The sequence below is a fragment of the Vigna umbellata genome, chromosome 9 (assembly GCF_029865625.1).
Source record: "Vigna umbellata cultivar VRB3 chromosome 9, Vumbellata_1.0, whole genome shotgun sequence".
NCBI lineage: Eukaryota > Viridiplantae > Streptophyta > Magnoliopsida > Fabales > Fabaceae > Vigna > Vigna umbellata.
The window spans coordinates 163,962-188,497 of NC_142173.1; the positions used below are offsets into that span (position 1 = coordinate 163,962).

The window sequence follows — 24,536 nt, forward strand, 5'->3', positions numbered from 1 at the left end:
TTATAAAGGATGTGTTAGGAAACTGGTTAAAATTTCGTTAAACTGGTTGTAAATTCCATATAGCTAGTTTTATTTGGAATATTTAGGTTGAGTTTTATACTTTATGAATTTAGTTAGAATGAATTGATAGGATTATCTAATAATAAACTGTATAAAATATATCTTTTATGTAACTGTGTACAATTCATCACAGATTTTGCTGATAAAAAAAAATAAAAGTTCATATAAACGTCAAGTTTTACACTAATTATTGAGAGCTTAACACTATCTTTTCTCCTCGCCTCAAGCTTGGAATCGACGAGCTTTATGTTATTATAGTTAACCAGATAATTTATCTGAAAATTAAATTCTTTCAATAACTTCTTATACATGTATGGTTTTATTGTCTCCATTCCAAGATGCTAGTCACATATTTTAAAATTTTCACCATTTCAAACAAAATTATGATTACTTAGACGTTTATACTTTTGTAATATACTTTTTCATTTTTGAGGCGGTCACTGCGTGTTATATATTAAAAATAAATATGTCTTTAAATTCATACAAATATGATATTTTATGAGAATGTTGTCTTTAAAATTTGTCCTTCCTCTTCATTGGTGAAGATTTTATCAAACAAGTTGCGAATCACAATGTTAAATAAACAGTGCATGACAAAAGTTGAAGATCTTCAAACTGTTTTCTCTTTTAGCCAACTATTCATAGCATATAGGATTAGCATGATTCTGTTCAAAATGATTGAATCAGTCATCATTATATACACTACTGTTCAGAAGCTGTTACAGGATCAAGATCTTCACAACCTTATTTTTATACTCATAATTTTACCATGTATATAACACACACACATATGTGTGTATATATATATATATATATATAATTTTAGCATTTCTTGTAGATTATGGCTTTTGTTTAGACTGGACATGTTAATTTTCTTGACGATGAAGAACTAAATTACTTTATCAAACAAAATTATGCTTCTATATAACATCTGCAAAAGTGACCAACATATATAAGTGTAGCGTGTAGGTGATGAACACTTAACAGTAATCTATTGATACCAATTCTTGTTCAGAAGATCATATGGCCAAAAGTGGTAATAATATACGTCTTTCACAGGTTTCCATGCATATTTTATCTATAAAAAAACAGTTTATTTTATTAGATAAATAACTTTTAGCATATAATTGTAAATATTTTATCTTTTAATCAATTTCATCTCCATTATCAAATATATAGTTTGACCACTTTTAGTGAATTACCCTCTTTTAATCACATTTTCTGTCTTCTAAAATAATTTAGCTTTCAAAATAATTATTAGGGACATATTTTTCTAACAATGTTTTGAGTGAAAAAAATTAAAAAATCATAAATTAAAAAGAGAGTCGTTAAAAAGGTATATATAGCTTTAACTAGTTTTTTAAAATCAATTAATCAATGAGATATATTAAAGTGTATTGATTCATGTTAGTTTTCAAATTTAATAATATTAAAATTGAATTTCTGACTTTCTCCATTCCACATGATGATAGGAATCTGGTGCACAGAAGTACTTGGTGGAGATAAGATTGAAAGCCCTAAGCATCCCTTTTGGAAAGTCATAATTTTATTATATGAGGTGGAATAACAAAACAAAAGGAAGGAGAGAGACACAGAGTTTGTTGTATGGTTTTGAACGTTCCTTCTTCTTTATTATTGAACCTTGCCAGAACTGTTGGGGCCCAAACTATAACTCTGCTCAAACAGCTGAAAAAAAATTATTATATCTCTCACCTTTTATCAATTTTTACCTTAACCAAAACTAGTTAAAGAAATAGAGAAAGTAATAATTGAAATAAACTATTTTAAATATTTATAATGTATATTTGTTCTATGATGAATAACATGTAACAACATCACACACACAAAAAATTAGTGTAAGAGATTATCTAATAATTTCTATTGTTGGGACATCTCATATGATCCACCACAAACCCCACGTTTGGTTTCTTCATTGGCGACCAGGGAAAGGTAGGAGCACAGGACCACCACAAAACCCTTTATTTTTTTTTCCTTTTACCCTATATAAGTGCACTCATCACCCTCCTTTTTCATGCAATTTAATCATAACCTCATGTTGCAACTGGATTGCACATCCAAAGCCTCTCAAAAAGGGATCCACAAAGCATAAAGAGAGAGCACACACAAATGCCCTATAAAGTACACTACATGTTTGAAAAAGAGAAAAGAGGAAACAAGGCAAGCCCCAACAGCTTCACCATTCATGAAGAGAAGATGAAGTTGGAAGCTGAAGCCATTGGAGTATCCAAAAGAAGACTAATGGGCAAAGGCATGGGTGCCCTTCTCAAAGAAGGTAGAGGAAGGTTTTATATACTTAGAAGATGTATCATTATGCTTCTATGCTCCCATGATTAGTTAGTGTTTATAACTTTTGTTCATAATATTATAGTACTTTTACTATAAATTTTGTATATCATTCTCTACTTAAGAGAGAAGAGAAAGAAAGTTATTCTAGTTCACATCTAATTCCTTTCTTTTATATATATATATATATTCTCCTTTTACTTTTTTTCCTCTTCTTCTTGATCTATAGTTGTAATCCATATATAAATCAAGTGATCTATTTTATATATGTATTATATACTATATATATATGTATATCATGATGATCACTGTTCTATCTTTTTTTTTCTCTAATCTCAATGAAACTATTCATCCTGCAAGTTATTTCTGACTAAACTTTTTAGACTTATATGGTACTAATGGTGAAGAATGTATCAGTGGCATAAAGAATGAGATGAAGAAGCTGGTTTTGTTGTAAACGATCTTAGTTTCACTAAGCTGTTATTATCTATGTACATTAACTATATATATATATATGCCTTTAATCTCTCTTGGTGATTTTTCAATGCATTCTGATCACTAACTAACAAGAAATTTTTCAATAGCAGTGAGTCAGTGACTAATCAATACCAGAAGCAGCTTTTAGATTCTGCCAAAGGATAAAGTAAATTAATTGATGGGAACACCTTACAAAGATAGAAGTGTGTTGAGAGATACTTTTTGTTCAGAAAAGAAATTCTGCATTTTCCATAAAAAAAATATATTATCACAAGCTTTTCTAACTTGTACCTAAACATATCTATAGTGTTTCTGTACCTTCTAACTTCAAAGAGAAATTTTTTTCCATCTGCTGCGCTCATTTTTAGTTTTGTTGAATTAGAGCCAGTAGTGATAATACACATACATACACACACACACACATATATATATATATATATATATATATATGTGTGTGTGTGTGTTATAAACTATAGTTATCAATTAGATTTGGTTTAATTTCACACTATAATTTCGGCTTAATTTGGTAATTTTAAAGAGGATTTGGTACCCAAAACCAAAATATATATGTTATGAAATTTGAAAGTGAGAAAAAAGGTTTTGTCCCTTTCATCTTTTCTTCTACTTGTTCTGATTACATAACCCAAAAGGAAGAATGTGGGGTCAAGAACTATCTCCCCCAATTAAGACTTGCACGATCAAACTCTTTTAACCAATTTAAGAGGAAACTACTTGATGTTTTTTGTCTGCCAAAAGAGAAAAGAAAAGAGTGATGGGGTCAAGAGGAAATGAGAAAATAGAAAATTTCATTTTCCTTCTCATGGTAAAATTTAAATTAAATATTCTTTTTTTTTTCATTTCTTTCTTTGTATCCAATTAAATATCCAATTAAAAATTTAAATTCTTAAATGAAACAACAGAAAAAAGAGAGAACAAAAGATAAAATAGTTTATGTAAAATATGTTTTAAAACTATGCGAATGTCAAGGTATCATCACCTATATAAAACAAATAGCAGATAGATACTAATAAAAGTTGTGAAACGTTTATTTCTATATTAGGAACTCATTTATTATTTAGTATACCTCTAAAACCATGTTTTTAGTTTAATGAAAAAAAAAAGGGGGAGAAAAGCTTCATTGATTTATAGTAGTTCTATGCATGGAAGACAAACAGTGTTTCTCCTCTATAACTGTTGAAGAATCTTAAAATTTGTCGATACAGAACATGGTTAGCTTAGTACTATCAACTATATAAACCTATTTTAATGTTGTGTTTATAACACCAAGTTAGTACACCCATTTCATAAGAACCTCTCTGCTCTTTTTACTATGTTAATACACTTTATATGTACGGTTTCGTACGATGAATAGTTCTACTTGATTAAAGTGCACGAATAAAGTAGACTGTGTACATAAAAACACAATAAAAGAAAATTCAGATTTGAAGTAAATTTTGAGCACCCATCTAAAAAATTTCATACATTCCATTATCCAAAGTATCATATTTGTTTGGAATGGTTTGATCTATACATTTGTTGTATTTGAAAATCAAGCATGAAATGTTACCTTGTTTATCCAAATTTCCATTTTACATGATAACTATACTCAGTCATATTGTATAATAAACTCCCAGTAATATCTTTAAAATGAAAAAAATACATTATAAGATTATGATTCTGATATGTTTAATGGTCTTAGTTTTGTAAAGAAATTTTAAATTACAAAATAAAAGATACCTTATATACGAACTTGAAGTCAGAGCAATACTTAAAAGAATGAATTTATGAGTAAATAATAGAATTTATTCCTTCTAGCTTGTTGGCTCATGAAGAAGAAAATTCCTTCTTTCAAAGAGCATTTCTTTGCTAAGCATTCAGCTAGCTTTCACCGGAGCATGATTTTATCTCATTCAACAAATAAGGAAAAAGCTAAAAGTAATCCTAAAAATACAATTTTTTATTCCAAATATTAAGAAAATAGGTTGATGGGTCTTTCAGTTATATATTGTTTTACTTTTTCATTTTTATCTAACATGAAACTTGGACTCACAGTTACATTTTCAACATATAATGAAAATAAAAGAAATTGCAACTTGAATTATAGACATAAATATGAATAAGCAACATAAACAACATAGTTCTTTTTTGCATGTACTTAGAAACCTATTTAGAATGCTAATTTTGAGATATCAAACATAAAAATCTTGAACTATTCTTTGCTCAATACACAAAATATGTTATAAATGGGATTCTAAGCATTTAGGAAATTAAGATCTCCACCTCTTAAGTTGTAGACTCATTTCTTGAACAGAGAACTTGTTAACAGAGAAAATCATATATCAGATACAAGAAAGTGAAAGCTATCCAATGGTAACACTGTTATTAGACAGTTTAAAATATTGCATCGATATTTATTTATTGGTGAAAAATGTTTAATTTATAGTGTTGATAATGATTATAATTTATAATTTATTTTTTATTTTAACAAGATTTATAGTTTCGTAAAATTTTAATATATTTATTATGTTTACATTTTTATATACATATATTGATTCATAATATCCAATACTTTTTAAATAAGTATATATGATATATAGACTTTTTTGTATCCACGTAAAATAGGTTGGAATAATTATATTAACAAATTTTCTGCAAAATCATACTTAGCCCAATAGCACTATTGACATTCGAATATTCTTTTTAATGGAAAATTTAATATTCTTTTACGATTGTGTTGTTTAAATTAGCTTTAACATTTCCGTTAATCATTCTCTTAAAGATCTTTTCATTCTGTGATAGATACTATCAATCTTTTTCAATCCAAAAATATGGTCTTTAAGGTAATTCACATAATTTTTTGTAAAGGTTATTTTTTCCTTTGTCTATAATATGGATTATTTTTCGACTAAGCATCTAAAAACTTAATGTCTAATAGGTCGGTCATTATTTTTTCGACTAAGCATATATTTTTTAAGGAAATTTTTTTTTTTAATAACTTTTTTTTTAACAATTTTTTTATAACTGCTTATATGGTAGTTTGTAATTGGTCCGTTTCAAATATACTGATCAATAAAATAATGAGACGTAATCTATTGTCAAAAAATTATTAACATATCATAGTCCTTTTTGAAAACATGTCAAAAGTAGGTGAGATCAAAATAGAATGATCAATTGTCTTGTTTTATTATCCTTGCATGCAAAGGAGTGTAGTGTGTAAAGCTCAAAAGCACGAGATTCCTAACAATAGCACAACATATGATATACAAATATGTTTTGAAATTATGTTTATAAAGTTAATTTGTTTATTATTTATAAATTTATTATTTTATGGTTTTAAGTTGAAAGTCATGGGTTTTTTTTTTATCCATATGGGTCAATTTGTTTTGAAATTATGTTTTTGGGTCGACTTTTAAAAAGATTATGTTCAGGTATTCTTGACGATTGTTGACTTGTACAGCTGAAATCGTTGAAAACATAGGATGATTTCTTTGTAACTGTCGAAGTTCGTGAAGATGAAAGACGACTTCCATTAAGATTAGATGTAATTAGTCATATACTTAATCAATCAAAGTCGAACTAAAGTTATGCTATTAAATAAAATAAACAATTCAAAATATAAAAACAAAAAACAATAATAAAAAAGTCATACTTGAGCGAGTCAACTTCAACTTTTTCAATACTTTTATTGTAAGTTTATTTATTTTATTTCACATAAACAAATTTATATTTTAATATTTTTTTAAATATATAAATAATACATTTTTAAAAAATATTCCTATATATATAATAAATGAAAATATGCATAAAATTTAATAACCAAATTATTTTAAAAAAAGGAAATAGGAAATATTTACATAAAAGGTTTTAGAGAAAAAACCTTGAAAAGGTAAAAAAAAATTATTAATCAAATTATCAAAAAATATCTCAAAATAAAAACAAAAATTATATAAAACTTTAAAATATTTAAATTATTTCCTATCAAATTATTCAAAAAAGAATTAAAATATGAAATATTACTAAAAAATTTAAAATAATAAAACAAATATCTGAAAATTTAAATATATAACTTTATAAAGGTCATAAAAGAAATTAAAACCCCACTAATCAAAATGAAAAATAATTTTAAAAAATATTTATATAAAAAAATCGATCCAAAAACGTAATTTCAAAATCAAATTAACCCATATTGGTGAAAAAACCAAAAATGGTGTCATGATCTCTCATATGAAATTGTTTATGATTCATTGTTATGAAAACTCCACTGTTTCTCTCGAATATTAAACTATAACTTTTAATATGTTAATAAATTAAACTTAGCAGTATACATATTTATATTATGCATGTAGTTACAATGAATCGAATTTATTTATTGAAAATAATTATAAAATGCATTAATACCTGTATTAAACAATTTTACATTATAACTATAAAGAAAAACATAAATTTAGTTTTTAAATATTAAATGAATTGCACAGCCACCAGAGTTTATCTAGCCAACTCTACATGACACGAAATATTAATTTTTTAAAAGAAATTAAAAAATATATAATATTATTTTTAATTCTTTTTAATAAATAAATATTTTTTTTATATTGGATTAGTAGGACTAAAATGTCAATAAGATCAGTTTAATGTTAGACAATATTCAAATAGACTAAATCAACTCTAACGTGATGCAATTTTTTTTTTAAATATAAAATTATTTCTAAATATTTTTAATAAATAACTAAAACAAACATTAAAAGTAAATATTTATTTGAAAGACTAAAAATATTATTTTTTAAATTAAAAAAAACAAATAAAATTAAAAGGATATAAAAGCATATTTTACCCAAAATGAATATCAAACAATATAAATCTATATAAAGACGATGATTGATTTGCCTATATATGATGCATCATGACACACAAATAGTAATTCATTGTGCATGTATCTACTGTCAAGTTGACCAAAACTATGATACAATGAGAGAAGCAACTGTTATTAATTGTCATTCTCTCTTTTTAGAATGATATACTTTTACATTTGACATAAAATATAAGAATAAAATCGTTATAAAAGTGTAAAATTTTATATTTTTTTAAGAAAAAAGATAATAAAAAATAAAAAAGATTATGTCAAATAAATATAAAAAATTTAGATATATAAAGAATTATTTTTGTTTTAATAATTAACAAATAGAAAATAATGTTGAGTAGTTGCAAAAAAAGGGAAGAGAAAAGAAGTTATGATTGAATGAGATAAGAAAATTATTTGGCCTAAAAGATGCTTATAGGTGACTGGAGTTTACCTTTATAGGGTTAAATATGTTTTTAGTCCCTAAACTATTGATCGTTTCTGGTTTTCGTCCCTGTTTCAAAGTAAGCTATAATTTGGTCCTCATTCTTTTCGAAACGTTCGTTTTAGTCTTCGAAAACTAAATACTGTTTAAAAATTTGGTCCTCATTTAGCAACAAATGAGGACTAAAACCAAAATTCCGAGGACTAAAACGAACGTTTCGAAAAGAATGAGGACCAAATTGTACCTTACTTTGAAAGAGGGACAAAAACCAGAAACGACCAATAGTTTAGGGACTAAAAACATATTTAACCCTACCTTGTATTATAGCAAAATGAGTGAGAAATTCAAATTTGTAACTATATGAGACTTCTTTTGGAATTGATGCATGGAATACTGTAATACTTTAAATAAAAAGTAAGGCTTTTTTTTATATATTTGATAAGTTAATAAAATTATATCTAGAAATATCAACTAATAAATAAAAAGAACTTCAAAATTATTAAACTTCTCATAATGTTTTACAGTAAGTAACCTTTTAGAAAATAATCAGACATTTTATGTATTTTCCAGAAAATAGAAACTTCCTCATATTCTATCTTGTTTCTAGAAAAATAATCTGAATAAAATTCTGTATCAAATCCTGGAAGAGAAATATTATGATTTATTTATGGAAATGTCGCCCACATTTTATCTCATAAGATACATCAGCACACATGAAAGTATGAAACTTTACTAAAATAAGAGAATGTTTATACTTATATCCAAGTGTTCAATGAGACTTCTTAACATCTATGGTAAATAAAAATATAAAAAATAAAATGCACCAATCCAAGATTTACAATATATTTTTACTTCATTGAGGTCATTATTTAACATTGAGTTTCGTTGAATCACATTAATTTTAATTTTTAGGGATATATATATATATATATATATATATATATATATATATATATATATATATAGTTAATAATCAAAACATATTAAAAAATATACAAAGCTAATGTTTTTCTTACTTTCTTAATGTAATACATTTCGGTTATGAGTCAAAATTATCTATTTTATTGTTATATGTAACATCCCTATTATATAATAACAATTATTACATAATAAAGACGTGTAATTAAATGTGAAATTACAGTCATCAAGAAATAAAAGGAACTGAAATTTAAACTTCAACAGTTTATAGATTCGAACACTACATGTGTTCAGATGGGAAACTCCTAAGAAGACTACTCTGCAACCTTAGTATCCTCCAGCTCTTACTCCAAAGGGATTTCCTCAACAACGTCTGCTCCCATCCAAGTGGATGATCATCGCCAGAGAAACATACCCAAACAGCACACAACACAAACAATGCAAGGGTGAGCTAGATATAAAAAAAAAACATGTTATATCAATATCACAGTTAACTCATGGTGTCATACATAGATTTATATAAAAGAACAATTATAGCATGCTCATTGAACCACGACTCACACATCTTTACACTCGCATAGTTCTGCTGGCACTTTCCAACACTATGCAAGGTAAATCCACACATATGACTCATCCGGATTTGTATAACTGTCGAACCAACAGTCGTCTTTGCACTCGCATAGTCTGTTGGTCTTTCTCCAACACTAGCAAGGTAAATCCCCAACCTGCCTATCTCTGCCATCAAAGGCTATAGACGAGGACCTCCCTCTACTCTCACCACTGACACTGTTCTTCTCTATGTGAGCATGAACAATGCTTTGAGTGTAGGGATAGACAGACCGATCCTAGGTTCACTACAGTTATACTCAACAACCACAACATTACATAGTCATCTCTCCCTGAGATGTCCAATTCATACTCACATACATCATTATAGTTCACAACCATGTTCAGATGCATAATTCAAATGCAATAAAATTCAATCATTTTAGAAATCATACAAACTGAATATATCACGAAATAAATTAACAGTACATAATCTGTTCAATAGGATTTAAGTTAAAAACTTGTCGAGTAGACTTCCAGGAAAGAGAGGTGCGTCACAATGGACAACTTAAGTACCAAATCTTTCCTTAGCCAAAGCGTTCCTCAACTAGTTTTTAACAAATTTCTTATTTACAGATTTAAAACAACAGCATATAATATTAACACCGAAATTTAATATAGATATCAAAAAAATAGAAATTAAGCAATATTAAGATCCCTGAGAAGATACGAAATTAATATCTCTAAATCTGTAACTCCGATTTCAAATCTGAATGGTCACAATAATTCACTATTTGTTATAAACTACATATTAAAATTTCAGGTTGATCCAACGGTTAACTAGATAGATATTGAGGTTTTACCGAGGTAACTCAAGTGCAGAATTTTAAGTGGTTTTCAATTATACTCAAAATGCGAAACTAATTTCCCTAAGCACAGACATTTAATTACAAATCTGAACGGTCAAAATGACTTAATATGTCTTATGAATTACATACTAAATTTTGGGCTCAATCTAACGGTAAATAAAATATATATGAAATTTTTACCATAATAACTTAAGAACAGAAATATAGTGTTCATCAGATTTTTCAAAACTTAAAAATTATTTTCTCCAAACATAGACTTTTAATTTATAATCCGATCGGTCAAAGTGTATTAATATATCTTAGGAATCATATATAAAATTTTCAAGTTGATCTAACGGTCAAATAAGTCGTAATATATATTTTACCGAGATGACTCAGTAATAGATCTACAGGGGTAATTAATTTACTCAAACATGCAGGATTTATTTCTCTAAGTACAGACTTCTAATTACAAATCCCAACGGTCAAAGTGAAGAAATAGGTTTTAGGATTCATATATTAAAATTTTAGCTAAATCCAACGGTCAAAATAATTAAAAGAAAAGTTTTACCATACTAACTCGAAAATAAGAAAATTATAATCATGAAAACTAAATTTATGTAAGTGAATAGATAACTACCATTACCAAAATTTTAACATACTCACAACTCATATTCATTATCATAACATGGATAAAAAATCATATACAAGAAAAAGATTAGCTCCCCTTACCTCTATTCCAGACTTAATCTCCTGCTCCGAATTTGTTTCCCTGAAACCCTTCAGAACCTCTACTCTTCTTGCAACTAAAAATTTCTCCCTAACTCTTTCTTCTCTATTTCTCAAGCTCTCACTTGATTCCTCTTTTCTTGGTGCAAAATAACCTTCCCTCCTATGGCTATTTATAGGTAAAAAATTTACTATTCATTAATATTTTAATATTATTTATTATTTTAATATTATTTAAAAATAATATTTCAATCATTTTCTCACCAAATCTGATCCTAATTTCTACCTACTACTTTCTTCCATGCTAAGGAATCTTAATGCTGAAAATTTATTTTTACTATTTACTTTTTACTATTTACTATTTACTTTTTACTATTTACTTTTTACTATTTACTATTTACCTTTTACTATTCAATTTAAAAAAAAATTTACTAAATAAGTTACCAAAAATTTGAACCTCTCCTTCTAAAATTACTATAATTTTATATCCAAAATTTACATTTTTCTATCCATTAAAATTATTATTACTAATAAAATACTAAAATTTACTACTATAAATATTTTTTTTTTTTTCATGGGTCTTACATTATATATATATTTTAATGTTCATGTCTTAGTATTTGTTATTGTTTGTCTGAAATGTTTACTGAGTGAAATTAGAGGTTACGTGTACAACGTATTCAAATACTAAAATCAATTATTATTCAATTATTTATCTTTCTATCTTAAATATGTATTTATAATTTTAGCTTAACTATATTTTAATCATAATCCAAATAATTAGCAATTATATTTTATTTTAAATTAATTAATGTTAACGGATAATATTATGATAACTCGATCATTTAATTAGTTAAATGATTACGGTACAATCATAATGTAAATATAACCATAGGGTTATACAATACATAAGTTATAAGTAAATAAATTGAATAAATATTAATGAAAAAAAATAATTTGATTAATTTATCTTAGTAAATATTTGACATATAAAAAAGAAAAATAAAAATATATATTCACTTATAGTTAAAATTAACATGTATATTATTTTCTTTAATTAAATAATAAATACTTCTTATTTCAGTATGATTAATAAATCTATTTACTTTATATTTATATTGATCAGGCGCCTGTGGCCTAATGGATAAGGCGTCTGACTTCTAATCAGACGATTGTGGGTTCGAGTCCCACCAGGCGTGTATAACGTATTTTGTATATGTTTTTAAATAATTAAGAAAAACTTTTTCGAAATTAAACTACACCATATAGTTATGCAAAATCATTGTTAACTTTTAGGTACTGTTATCAAATCTCACTCCCGCTATTTTTGTCTCTCGACTCACTCACCCATTTCGTATTCTTCATCTTCCTCTCTTTCTCTCTCCACCATCCTCCCTTCCTTCATTTCATGGATTCTCCCTCTCGATCCTCCGTCATCGTCGTCGGAGCTGGTATATCCGGTCAGTACCTCCTCTGCTACAATTTCTCCTCTCCGTAACCTCCGCCATTCCGTACTATAATAATCACGTTTTTTTTTGTGTGAAAGGTATATCTGCGGCGAAGGTTCTGGCCGAAAACGGCATAAAGGACCTCGTCATCCTCGAGGCTTCGGACCGCATAGGCGGCAGGATCCGGAAAGAAAAATTCGACGGCGTATCAGTGGAACTTGGAGCCGGTTGGATTGTCGGAGTCGGAGGCAAAGAGTCCAATCCTGTTTGGGAACTCGCAAACGAATTTGGCCTCCGAACCTACTTCGCCGACTACTCTAATGTGCGATACAACATCTACGATCGCAGGTCCAGGAACACTGTTATTTTCCGTATTGCAGCGCGTACTTCTTCTTACTGTTAGCGTCGTCATTCTTTATTGTTTGCTTCCTTTTGTTATGTTCTGTGTTATCGGTTTCCTGTGGTCTACAAATGTCACTGAATTTTCCGCCAAGGAGTTGGTTGCAGTGGGAAGATATTCCCTAGAGGAATCGCTGCGGACTCGTACAAAAAGGCCGTGGAATCAGCAATTCGGAAATTCATGAACGAAGAAGATGTGGGAGGAGGCGATAATGGCTCCAACTCCAAAACCGATCCACCTTCGTAAGTTTTCAGTAACAAAATGATTCGATGAAGGAACGAATGAATGTTGTGTGATTGCGAGTTTGTGACTATAAGTAACGGTTGATTGTGTTTATTGTTGCTTGCTTCCTGTTAGGACGCCGTTAGAGCTGGCAATTGATTTCATCCTCCATGATTTTGAAATGGCAGGTTGTGTTCCTGAATTTGTGAATTGAATAACATGTATGTTTTGCCCAGTTTGTTTATGGATGTGTTAGTTGTGGATGCAGAGGCGGTACCGGTATGTACCTTCAGAGACTTAGGAGAAAGTGAATATTCGGTTGCGGATGAAAGAGGTTTTGATTATTTGCTGTACAAAATGGCTGAAAATTTTCTGTTCACATCCGAGGGTAAAATATTGGACAGTCGTCTCAAACTTAACCAGGTAGTTTTCCTTCTCTAATTCTCTATTCCTATTCATTTCCTTCGTTGACTCATGAATGCCTACGCGCCAAGTCCATGGGCCCTCTCGTAGTGGTGGTGGTGTGCGTACTTTACTGGTGGGTTTGTCTGTTAGCTACCATTGCTCTGTGCTGAAAGAAACACAGTAGGTAATACGATGGCAGAGTTTATCTAATGTGTTTCTGCCAGCGTTCTCCGTGCTTATGGTATATTGCATATTTGTTGACTGTGAGGGATAAATTTATCTTTAAGTATTTGCAAATAAAATAGAAAAAGGTAACAAAATTATTTCTTTATATAAATAAAAATAATTTATGTAACTTTTTCTTTTAACTTTTTTTTGTTAGTTTCTTGTAACTTTTAACTTTAGAAAAAAAAAAACTCATATAATAGGTTTGTTTATACAAATTAAGTGTGTCTATTATTTGTATATCTACATAGTCCAAACTTTCTTTCCCTTTCTTGTTTTTAGAAACAGTTATTAATAAAAGAATGGGTTTTGCTAGCTATTAATCTCCAAATTGAAAATTTTGGTGAAAATATTTTATAATATATTGAATATATGTTATACTTTTCCCTCCAAAAAAAAATTGTTATAAGTGAGAATTTTAACGAGTGCCCAAGTTATTGTTGATACGTGGGAAAGAAGTTATATAATAAAAATTAGGCAAATGTTCAAGATACTGTTAAAGAATTGTGAGAGAGAGAGAGAGAGAGAAAAGTTTATATTTGATTATTATAATTATTAATTTATTAAGTAAATCGTATACTCCTACTCAGCATCCTTGATTCGCCAAAAGTTTCCAACGAAACAATCAAATAATATTTTTATTTTAAAATATACAATAATTTAGAGAAAGATACTTATAAAAATATAAATATTGACTTTTAATAGGTGTTTTTATAGGCGTAGAAAAATTGAGGAGCGTCTAAATAATAACCTAAACTGAAAGATAAGAAACAACGAATTCTTAGGTGAGTTTTAGGCTTGCTTGCCATAATCTCTTGATATTTTACTGCTTTGCCCTCATTTTAGTTGATAAGAAAGAAAAGGGCCATGTAAAAGTAATTAAAAAGTAAATATTTTTATATAAAAAGTTCCTATTAATGTAATTTTATTGTAATTTCTGATAAAAAATGGTCTATCATTCTTAATCAATACACTTAAACACACGTCAATAACAAGTTATATTAACAATAACCATCGGTATGAAAAGTCTATATAAAAGTTAAATAATTTGTTTTGTCTCGGCTCTTAGCACGGATGTTGTCCAGTGCAGGTGGTTCGTGAAATACTGCATTGGGGAAGTGGCGTTAGGGTGATAACAGAGGATGGTTGCGTTTACGAAGCTAACTACGTAATTGTGTCTGTCAGCATTGGTGTTCTCCAAAGCGACCTCGTTGCCTTTAAGCCACTCTTGCCCGTATGTCTTCTTCTCTTGTCTACGTATATCCTCAATACTTTCTGTATCTTCTTTTCTTTCTGCCTTCTACAGTTTAAGATTTCATTAAGTATTCAAACATCTCCCTTGATGTTCATAAATTTAAGATTTAACTTTGATATAAAACATTTTAATTGAAATGTTGCAGTATGATAGACAAAATACTTTAAAATTTAAATAAGACTATGCATCATAAAAATAAAATAAAATATTTTCAACTTTAAAATATTAATTAATAAATAAAATATTATTTTGATTAAAACGCAAGTCTTATAAAAAAAATTATTTAAGTAAAATTTGTAAGAAAATTTTAAAAATGATACAATAAAATAAGATCTTAAAAAAATGATGTGGAATTCATATGTAGTTGGATATTTCGTGGAGATCCCGAATTTATCCAGTGGTTTTCTTGAATGAATTAAACGATATGATAGGTTAGGGTTATTAATTAAGTTGGATGGGTTAGGTATGGTAAACTATTTCAAAAATTATATATTCAATTGATTTGATTATTTTTTAAATGGATTGTACTTGTTTTTTCAACTAAAATTAATTCATGTCAAGTTAACGTCCTCCCAGGATGTTTTTCCATTGTCGTTCACCTAGGTAATGACTCATTAATCTCTTAATGAAGATTAAGACATGATTGGGCTGTCATTAGGATTACAACCCGTATAAATTTCCAGATATGATTTTTGGACGAGGCTTCTTATTATACACACCACACGCATTATTTGCGGTGCCAACCGTTCGATCATTTTACTGACTTGAACGTTGGAGTGCCTTTGATAGGTGTCCATCCGGTCTTCAACACCCATCCAGTCTTCAGTACAACTAAAAGTGTTTTAGCAGGGGACTTCCAAACCCTATCGGAACAATTTGTATAATTTAAGTCATTATTAAATTTAAATTTGAATTTTAAGTATAGCTTTTTGATATATAAATAAATGTAAATTATAATACACGTGTTTTAAAAACAAAACTCTTTTAAGTTTTCAAAGATGCTTATCAATTCATAAAACATACACCTACTAGATATTTTGGTCTAAACTCGTTTAGACCACAAACTGAACAGACTAGATAAAAATATCCAATTCAATTTAAATTATAATTTTTTTTAGTATGTTTTATAGGTTTTTAAGATTGATACACTTTTTGAGTTTATTTTAGTAAGTCTTATTAAGTTTATTCTATGAATAGTAATAATAATATCTCATTTTATACAATAAAATTAAATCGGATTTATTGGGTTCTTGTTGAGGTGGTTGGAATAGATTAAAAAAATTTCATGCTAGATGTTCTCATCAAAGACTGAAAATTTGGGAAAGGAAAAATTATGAGAGAAGTGAAAAAGAGAAAGGAAAGACGATTGGAACTACAAAAGAGTTCTTAACACTCACAATAAAAATGATAAAGTTCCAAGTGGCAATATAGGATTCATACAAATATTTTTAAGAACAATTTTTAGTCCCGTAGTTGGAGATGCTACTTAAATTCCAATCTGTTTTGTTGTGTTTAAAGCTGTTTAGATTGTAGCCTCATGTTCTAATGCCATTACATAAGTTGGAGTTTAACATTAAAAGCATAGTTGATTAGGTCTTATATTATACCGAGCTCTTCAGTTGAATTATGCGATAAGACAAATTAACTATCCAATATTTTTAAATACATTCATTAAATCTATCTATTACAAAAATATAAAAAACATTAATGAGATAAAATTCATTTATTTATTTGTTATAGATAAAAATGATTCATCTATTATTTCCTGAAATTCAGTTGATATTTGTGTTTAAAGCTATTTAGATTGTAGCCTCATGTTCTAATGCCATTACATAAGTTGGAGTTTAGCATTAAAAGCATAGTTGACTAGGTCTTATATTATACCGAGCTCTACAGATTATGCGATATGACAAATTATTTATCCAATATTTTTAAATACATTCATTAAATCTATCTATTACAAAAATATAAAAAACATTAATGAGATAAAATTCATTTATTTATTTGTTATAGATATAAATGATTCATCTATTATTTCCTGAAATTCAGTTGATATTTTATTAATGTTTAATAGATTAAAATTAATTTCAACCAATTTTTCATAACTAATTTATTTTAAAAACTTTATTTTTATATATATTTAAATTATTTTAAGAAAATATTATTGAAAACTATTTATTTTTTTAAAAATAAAATATTGTATGAGTGGATCAGAAATCCATCTTCAAAAGAGTTGCTGGTAGATTAATTGAACTAAATTTTTATTAAATAAATAGGAGTTGATCAAATTGTAGTTAATTTTTTATGGACCACAATATGAATTGATGTTTTTTTATTCAATTCTCTGTAATCCAAAATAACAGTCTATCTAGTTGTCATCCTAGCCTTAGGAGATAATTTTCTTTCAAGATTAAAACGTTGATTTATTAATAGTCAACCTCTTGAATGAGTCACTGTGTAGCCAGCTTGCTGCTTGCATACGTTGTCGTGGATTTTGATATTGAGAACAGATAGTTATTTTGTTGCATGGGCTAAACCTTTTACACATCTTGTTCTTTATAGTCTTTAATAATGTTTTATCTTTTATTCGAGGAAAGGTGTCACACTTGATCTAATAATGACCACTAACTTAAATTAAAAATATAATATTCTTTTCATTCTTTCATTAATATCATTTATGCACATTAGCGTTATATAAACTTATGGCTCCCTGTAACTTATATAAAAAAGTTATTGGAAAATGATACGTGAAAACTATGGTATTAATTAAGATTTTAGGGTGATATAGAGAAAAGTGTAAGTATAGTAAGTAACACGACAAATATAGGAAAAAAGATATTAAGAAATTATGGATGTTAATGAAATGTTTTTGATAGTTATAATCTTATTTATGAAAACAATTATATATATTATAATAGGTTAAACATTTTTGTATATCTTATTTATAAAATTTTATTATAATATATTATTATTATTGTTGATGTTGTTCTCTTAGTTTCGTGTTCTGTCTTTTTTGTCCATTGATACAACCTTACAACCTTATAATTAATTAGTTGTAGTTAAAGATCAGTAATACTTAGTGTTCTCACTATAATTTGGTAAGGATATTAGAGATAGAGTATATGGTTTTTTTTGGTGCGAAATCTCTAGGAGAAATAGGAGAAAATTTATTTGAAAACAAAACTCTCAAATACTTAATAATAAAAAGAGATATCTATAATATAAGTAGGTAATAAGTAGGACTGGCTCAAAATCCAAGTAGGTAAAGTTCTTATTTAAAAAAATATTCCAAAAGAAATTCAATACTAATTGTAAGTCTAAAAAAAATCTAAAAAAAATATATTTTAGGTCTAATTATTTTAGATTTCGAAAAAATAACAATTAGCTTTTTAAGCTTTACATGATGCCATTACATAACTAAAACAGATGAATTGAGACACTATGTCTGGTTCCTACTCCCAGACGAGATTAGTCGTCAAACTTTCCCTTCAATGATTTTAATATTTGTTGGTTTAACTAAGTAATATTTGTCTGATTCGACACGTCCATGATAAATTCATTAATTACTCAGGGATGGAAATTGGAAGCCATACAGAAATGTGAGATAATGGTGTACACGAAAATTTTCTTGAAGTTTCCATATCAGTTCTGGCCAACTGGACCCGGAAAGGAATTCTTCATCTATGCTCACGATCGGAGAGGCTACTACACATTTTGGCAGGTTTGTTCGAAGTTTTTGTGTGTTCTTGCTGTATTTATACTATACTGCTATATGTTAGGAATAAAATTCTCGCATGTTGCATTGCATGCGTCATATATACTTCAAGTTGGGAAATAATGTGAATAACGAAAACATGGCAATTAAAATATCTAATTCATTCCGGCACACAATTTTGATTACGTGAAATTTAAGTAATATCCTCTTAACTAACACTAGGATCCAATGTAAGCGTACGTATCTTTTTGTCTGATATGGAGAGATAGTGTTGCTGATCCCTTCCCTGATTTACCCAAGGTGTCCTTTTAATTTTGTTTATCCAAGTAATTTTGACCTTTAAAAGTGCTCGTCTTAATAAAACACTTTTGATGCAACAACTCCCATTGTTGTTGAAAATATTAATCACATACTTGTAGAGATAGGACGGATATAATAGTTTTTTTTATCCTTGTTACTGTCAAGCGATTCATTATACTTCTAGATATGTGTGTGCAATATTATTTGGTGCTATCCGAACAAGTTTCGTAATGGGAATAACTTACCATCAATGATTGATTTTCTTTCCGAAAAAATGGGATAAATTGAGGATGGAAATTCTTGTTAACTAGATCTCACATGAGAAAAAAAAAAATCAAACTAAAATTGATTTATACATGAATTAATTTGTAAAAAAAAATCATATAATTTTTCTAATTTTTTCATTTCTAATTTATAAACTAATTTTAATTTTAAAGTCAAATTCCTTTCTTATTATAAAAATTTATGAAAAACTGGTCTAAACAAATTCTATATTTCAAATTATAAAGTAGAACTTTCATAAAAAAAATGATAAGCTTTTTTTGTAAATTTGATCCTTTTTTTGTAATAGCTTTGTTATATAATTTATCGGATTTTTATTTTAAATTGTATATAAATTAATTTTAATCGAAGAAAAAGTTAAATTAATTATTTATTTATTTATTCATCAACAATTTATGAAAAAACTAGTTCAAATAGACATTGTGTTTCAAATTATAAAAATAATATTTCCATAAAAAAAAATCAATCTTCCAATGGAAAGAAAATTAACCTTCGAAAGTATCATATAATTTCAGCAGACATTTCTTTTCAATACCGGTATTGAGTGTTTGGTTTTGTTATATAAGTCAAACATGGATCAATATTTGAGAAATTAATTTCAATAATTTTGATTTTTCACGACTGAAACGTGAGTTTTAAAGTCTAGACGACAAACAACACTGACATGATTTTCTTGTAGGAAGTAGAGAGGATAAGGAGAGAAAGGGTTGAAATATGGTACAACTAAATTCGGACTTTTACAGTTAAGTATCAAAACTTCACCAACTGACTTAATTGTAGAGGAGTTAGCCATCGACTTTTAATATAATAACTTCGAGGACCTTGATAATAATTGAATCAGATTGCTTTGCAACAAATGTTGGACGTTAGTCTTTTTCTCTTATATTGTCAAAACCTTGTAGAGCTATCTGATCCACTTCTTTATCAACAGCAAATGGAGAACACATACCCTGGATCTAATATCTTGTCCGTCACATTGACAAATGGGGAATCTAATCGTGTGGAAGCTCAAGCCGATGAAGACACCTTGAGAGAAGCTATGGAGGTGCTCAGGGAAATGTTTGGACCCAATATTCCTGATGCCATTGATATACTGGTTCCTCGATGGTGGAATAACAGGTTCCAACGTGGCAGCTACAGCAACCATCCCATCATCTCTAATACCCAACTAGTTCATGATATTAAGGTTTGTTAATAATTTTAAATATTCATAAACATACCAAAAACATTGGAAAATTTACAAAATTGACTGTTACGAAAATTACTGAAATTGCTAGATTTTAAAATACTCATCTACATAGCTAAAGTCAGACTTGAAAACACGTGAAAGAAGTCGTATTTCTTGACTTTGCTTTTAACTACTGCGAAAATCGTATTTAATACAAATGCGAAAGTTTACCGTATTAGCTTAACGAAGTGTTAAAGCGGACACAAAAAATAAAATTCTAGAGCATTTATTTTTCTGTGAATTATTCTAGGATTTCACTTGCGAAATACCTCCCAAACAAAGGGTAAAAAAAGAGCGAGCAGGGCAGGGAGTAGAGCAACATACGTAGTTTTCCTTCCTGAAGCATGTTCTAGAATTACTAAACATCCAATTGTAAAGTGACCATTTTTTCTGTATCTTTTTCTTCTGATAACCTACTGGTCGTATGAATATGTTACCAAATTGCAATAATCAATCACGAAAAACTACACTAGTAACCACATTTTAAGTTTTGAATTTGGTGTTCCAATATTACCTATTGTGTTTTTCTCCTATTGGGACGGACTGCTGGCCTGTATTTTGGTTTTCTTTTGTGCCCCTTGATATGTTCTGTAACATTTAGTCGTGTTCATTCCTACAGGAAATATTTATATTTTCAAAATCATTTTCCGTTGTGTTTAATTTTTGGGGTTATGATTCAGGCTCCAGTAGGTCGCATTTTCTTTACTGGAGAACACACGAGTGACAGATTTAGTGGCTACGTGCATGGTGCATACCTCGCAGGTGAGCATTAACTTGTGTAAGTTTGCTTCCCTAAACAGATTATTGGTAACTTTAGTGGCAATGACGTAAAGGTCCTACTTGTGGACGTGAATGCATGACAGGTATTGATTCTAGCAAAGAGCTACTGGAAGAAATGAGAAAGAGACAAACTCCATTATTTTAAGCCCCTGCTAGTATTGACCGAATGCAATATTCCCAGACAATTATATCCCAGGGGCAAGCTTCGGATAGCAGAAGCCAAATTATGATTACATCGACCTGCAGAAAATCCCTTTCATTAGACGAAGATGAATGAAGCGTGAATAATGAGAATCATCATGACCTGGAGGTGGGTCTGGATCAAACAAAAACAGATCAGTCCTCCCTTTAAAGCCTAGGTTATTTCGAACTAGCTAAATTACGTTTAATAGGAAGTTACTCACCTATCCTAGTACTTACAAATTGGCCGACAAATTTGCTTGTGACCCTCAAGAAATTAGCCCCCCAAAAAACAACTGATATTTATTATTAGTATTGCTTAAAACTACTGTATTTGAAATAATTATGTCCAAGTGAAAATGCTAAAATATAAACTAGAACTATTAAAGAAAATGAAGTACATATAAAATAAACAACAATTTATAAACCAAAAAATTCATTGTTAAGCAGAACAATTGCGTACTGATAGGTGTTGGCTGATCAGGAGATATTTGCATTCTGCAAGGACTGGCATGCTACTGAACCTACAGATGTACGCATGACATGCTCCCCTAGCATCGCAATGCAAGAAACATCTGTCTTGAGATGAGGTTGCACCAATTCCCATATCTTTTTCTTTTGTATCTGTGCGTTGTCACAGAAGAAGAAGAAGAAGAATAAGACCCAGATAGGAAAAAAAAGAGACAGGATGGACACAAACCATCAACCAGCATTTCTCTTGAAATTACTTATGAGAAAAATAACTAACATTATGCTTCTAAGTTCTCTAATTCTTCCGCAGATAAATAAGTCTTCAATTTTCTAAGTTCAGGTGCTGAACTTCTTCCCTACACTGTATTTAACCAATAAACTTTTTCCCTACTCATTAAAGTGTGTTTATCTTAACATATATAATTAAAGTGGTTTAGTTCAAGAGTCTACTATACTTCATTGAAAAATACCACCTGAACTATGGTTTTTTCAGTCCATAGCTGTAATGAAAACCTTGTGCCTGAGACAATTATAATTACACACATTAACTATATTTTATCCCATATAACTACAAAACTGACTGGTTTAAAATGTCACTTGGCCTTATTTATAAAACATATAGATCATCTAAATTCCAGAACTTCCTTATTCAACTAGGCAGTCATATTAATAATTGTTATTAAGAAAGAGCTATTACCTGATTCGGAGTGGCAGCAGCAGGTTGATTATCTTTTTCATCTTCAGTTCCAAACCATATTCTTTCACCAGGAGCTGCTTCCTCAGGAGGGAACAGAAGTTCAACATTCTCATGCTTTGCATCAGAAGCCGCCATCAGCATTCCGCAGGACTTGACACCACGCATATTTCTTGGCTTCAGGTTGGAAAGGACAATAACCTTTTTGCCCTGCATGTACCATACGATTAGTTAACTATTATATACTTGTATTTGTACAGAAAAAACAACAATATGATGCCAATTCCAGCCTCAAATCCACTTCTGCACTGTTGCCATGCACACACAGAGAAGTAACTATTCAACCAATCATAAGTTTTTCTACATTATTTACCCAACATAAAGTGTGTTGCTCGTAGAATACACACTGTACAAGTGGTGCACAGAGAGCAGTCAATAGAAATCACTGTTTCTTCCACTACAAGGATTATCCAAATGAATAGAAGTTTTGATTTGAAAGTTGAAACCACATTAACTAACTATCAAGAGAGGATAATCTGAACTAATTCTGTAGTGACATATGACAGTCTAAAATTTTATACAATCATTCAAATAATTTGCTTCCACACAAATATACTTCCCTTTAACAAATCTCATTATGTCAAAATCATCTAAAAAAATATTATCCTAGTATAATTTCCCTCTCTACTCTTGTGGAAGCCCCCGACCTAGGAACCATGGATATGGATACAGCATAATACATGAATATGATAAAACAAGGATGCGATAAATACGGTAATTCCAATTATAGGATACGACATACGTATATAAAGTTAACAGAAAAAATACACATTAAATTAACATAAAAACATTGATGCTTCTTTTTTTCAAGTAAAAGAATGATAGGATGCAGATTAGGGTATTAAATGGTTGTTTGAGGGGTATCTAGAAAGGATACATGCCCAAATGCAACAACCTTTTTAGGGTGTTTACACTTCGTTGCTCCCTCACACATGTAGGAAAGCTAGCTGCAAGATAGTATAAACCTTAAGCTAATACTAAGAATATCAACATACAGAATATGTCTGAATATGCTTAAATTCCACAAAAAATTGAGATCGGTGATACTTTGTACAGTGTTTTTCAGCAGAGAAAGACTAAAACTCAAGGATTAAATATTCCAAATCAAAACCCACATCAAAATTGACTACAAATCATCAATACCTGAAGGTGTTCAATAGGGATGTACTTGACAAGGCCACTGCATATGATTCTGGGTTCAGGCTCACCGATATCAACCTCTTCAACATACAGGGAATCAGCTTCATCGTGTTTCCATGCCCTCAGAATGCGTCCAACCCTTATGTCAAGCAGCCCCGCGGAGTCCCTAATACTGCTCTCAGCTTCACCACTTGCATTCCCCGTGATGGCTTCGGTGGTTACTGCTTCATCAATGGAAGAAGAAGAGAGTGTTCGAAATGAAGGAGACCCAAATGAGTTTTGCGACGATGAGAGGGTGAAAAACGGGAACTTGGAACGGAAGCGCGTGGCGTTGGAGAGAAGGGGAAGATGGGGTGTGGTATTCCGCAAGGAGCAGAGAGAGATAACACAACCAACTCTCAAAGCATTTGCCATTTTAGAGCTGTGAGATGGATACAAGAGGATTAGATTGGATTTCAAACCTCCAAAAAGACACAGAATAACCATGCCAGTCAGTAAAATTAAAGTATATTAAGGTTTTAAGATTAAGTAATCTTCTAGTAAGTTTTAACAGTACCATACCATGTA

General features: G+C 29.2%; 1 protein-coding gene, 1 non-coding gene and 2 pseudogenes across 4 annotated transcripts; 3 read left to right on the forward strand and 1 right to left on the reverse strand.

Moving 5' to 3' along the window:
• The first annotated feature begins 2,020 nt into the window (after positions 1-2,020).
• On the forward strand, positions 2,021-2,514 carry LOC124846125 (small polypeptide DEVIL 4 pseudogene; annotated as a pseudogene).
• A 9,776-nt stretch (positions 2,515-12,290) lies between these two features.
• Positions 12,291-12,363, forward strand: TRNAR-UCU (transfer RNA arginine (anticodon UCU)). Its single transcript has one exon. It is a non-coding gene; the product is annotated as a tRNA-Arg (tRNA).
• Positions 12,364-12,481: 118 nt separating this feature from the next.
• LOC124822576 (polyamine oxidase 1-like) lies at positions 12,482-21,658 on the forward strand (annotated as a pseudogene). Its single transcript, XR_015782206.1, has 10 exons — positions 12,482-12,624; positions 12,711-12,960; positions 13,120-13,254; positions 13,370-13,422; positions 13,503-13,657; positions 14,955-15,098; positions 18,691-18,840; positions 20,348-20,602; positions 21,325-21,406; positions 21,508-21,658. The product of XR_015782206.1 is annotated as a polyamine oxidase 1-like (transcript).
• On the reverse strand, positions 21,541-24,483 carry LOC124822579 (uncharacterized). 2 transcript variants are annotated; one of them, XM_088098900.1, is made up of 4 exons: positions 23,973-24,483; positions 22,773-22,979; positions 22,068-22,228; positions 21,541-21,664 (listed from the first exon to the last, which is right to left on the reverse strand). In XM_088098900.1, the coding sequence occupies exons 1-3, from the start codon at positions 24,453-24,455 to the stop codon at positions 22,085-22,087; spliced, it is 834 nt and encodes a 277-aa protein (XP_087955026.1). In that variant the 5' UTR covers positions 24,456-24,483; the 3' UTR covers positions 21,541-21,664; positions 22,068-22,084. The 2 variants fall into 2 exon arrangements, with proteins under 2 accessions (XP_087955026.1, XP_087955025.1); XM_088098899.1 differs by lacking the exon at positions 21,541-21,664 and having other exon boundaries at positions 21,882-22,228.
• Between the last annotated feature and the right edge of the window lie 53 nt (positions 24,484-24,536).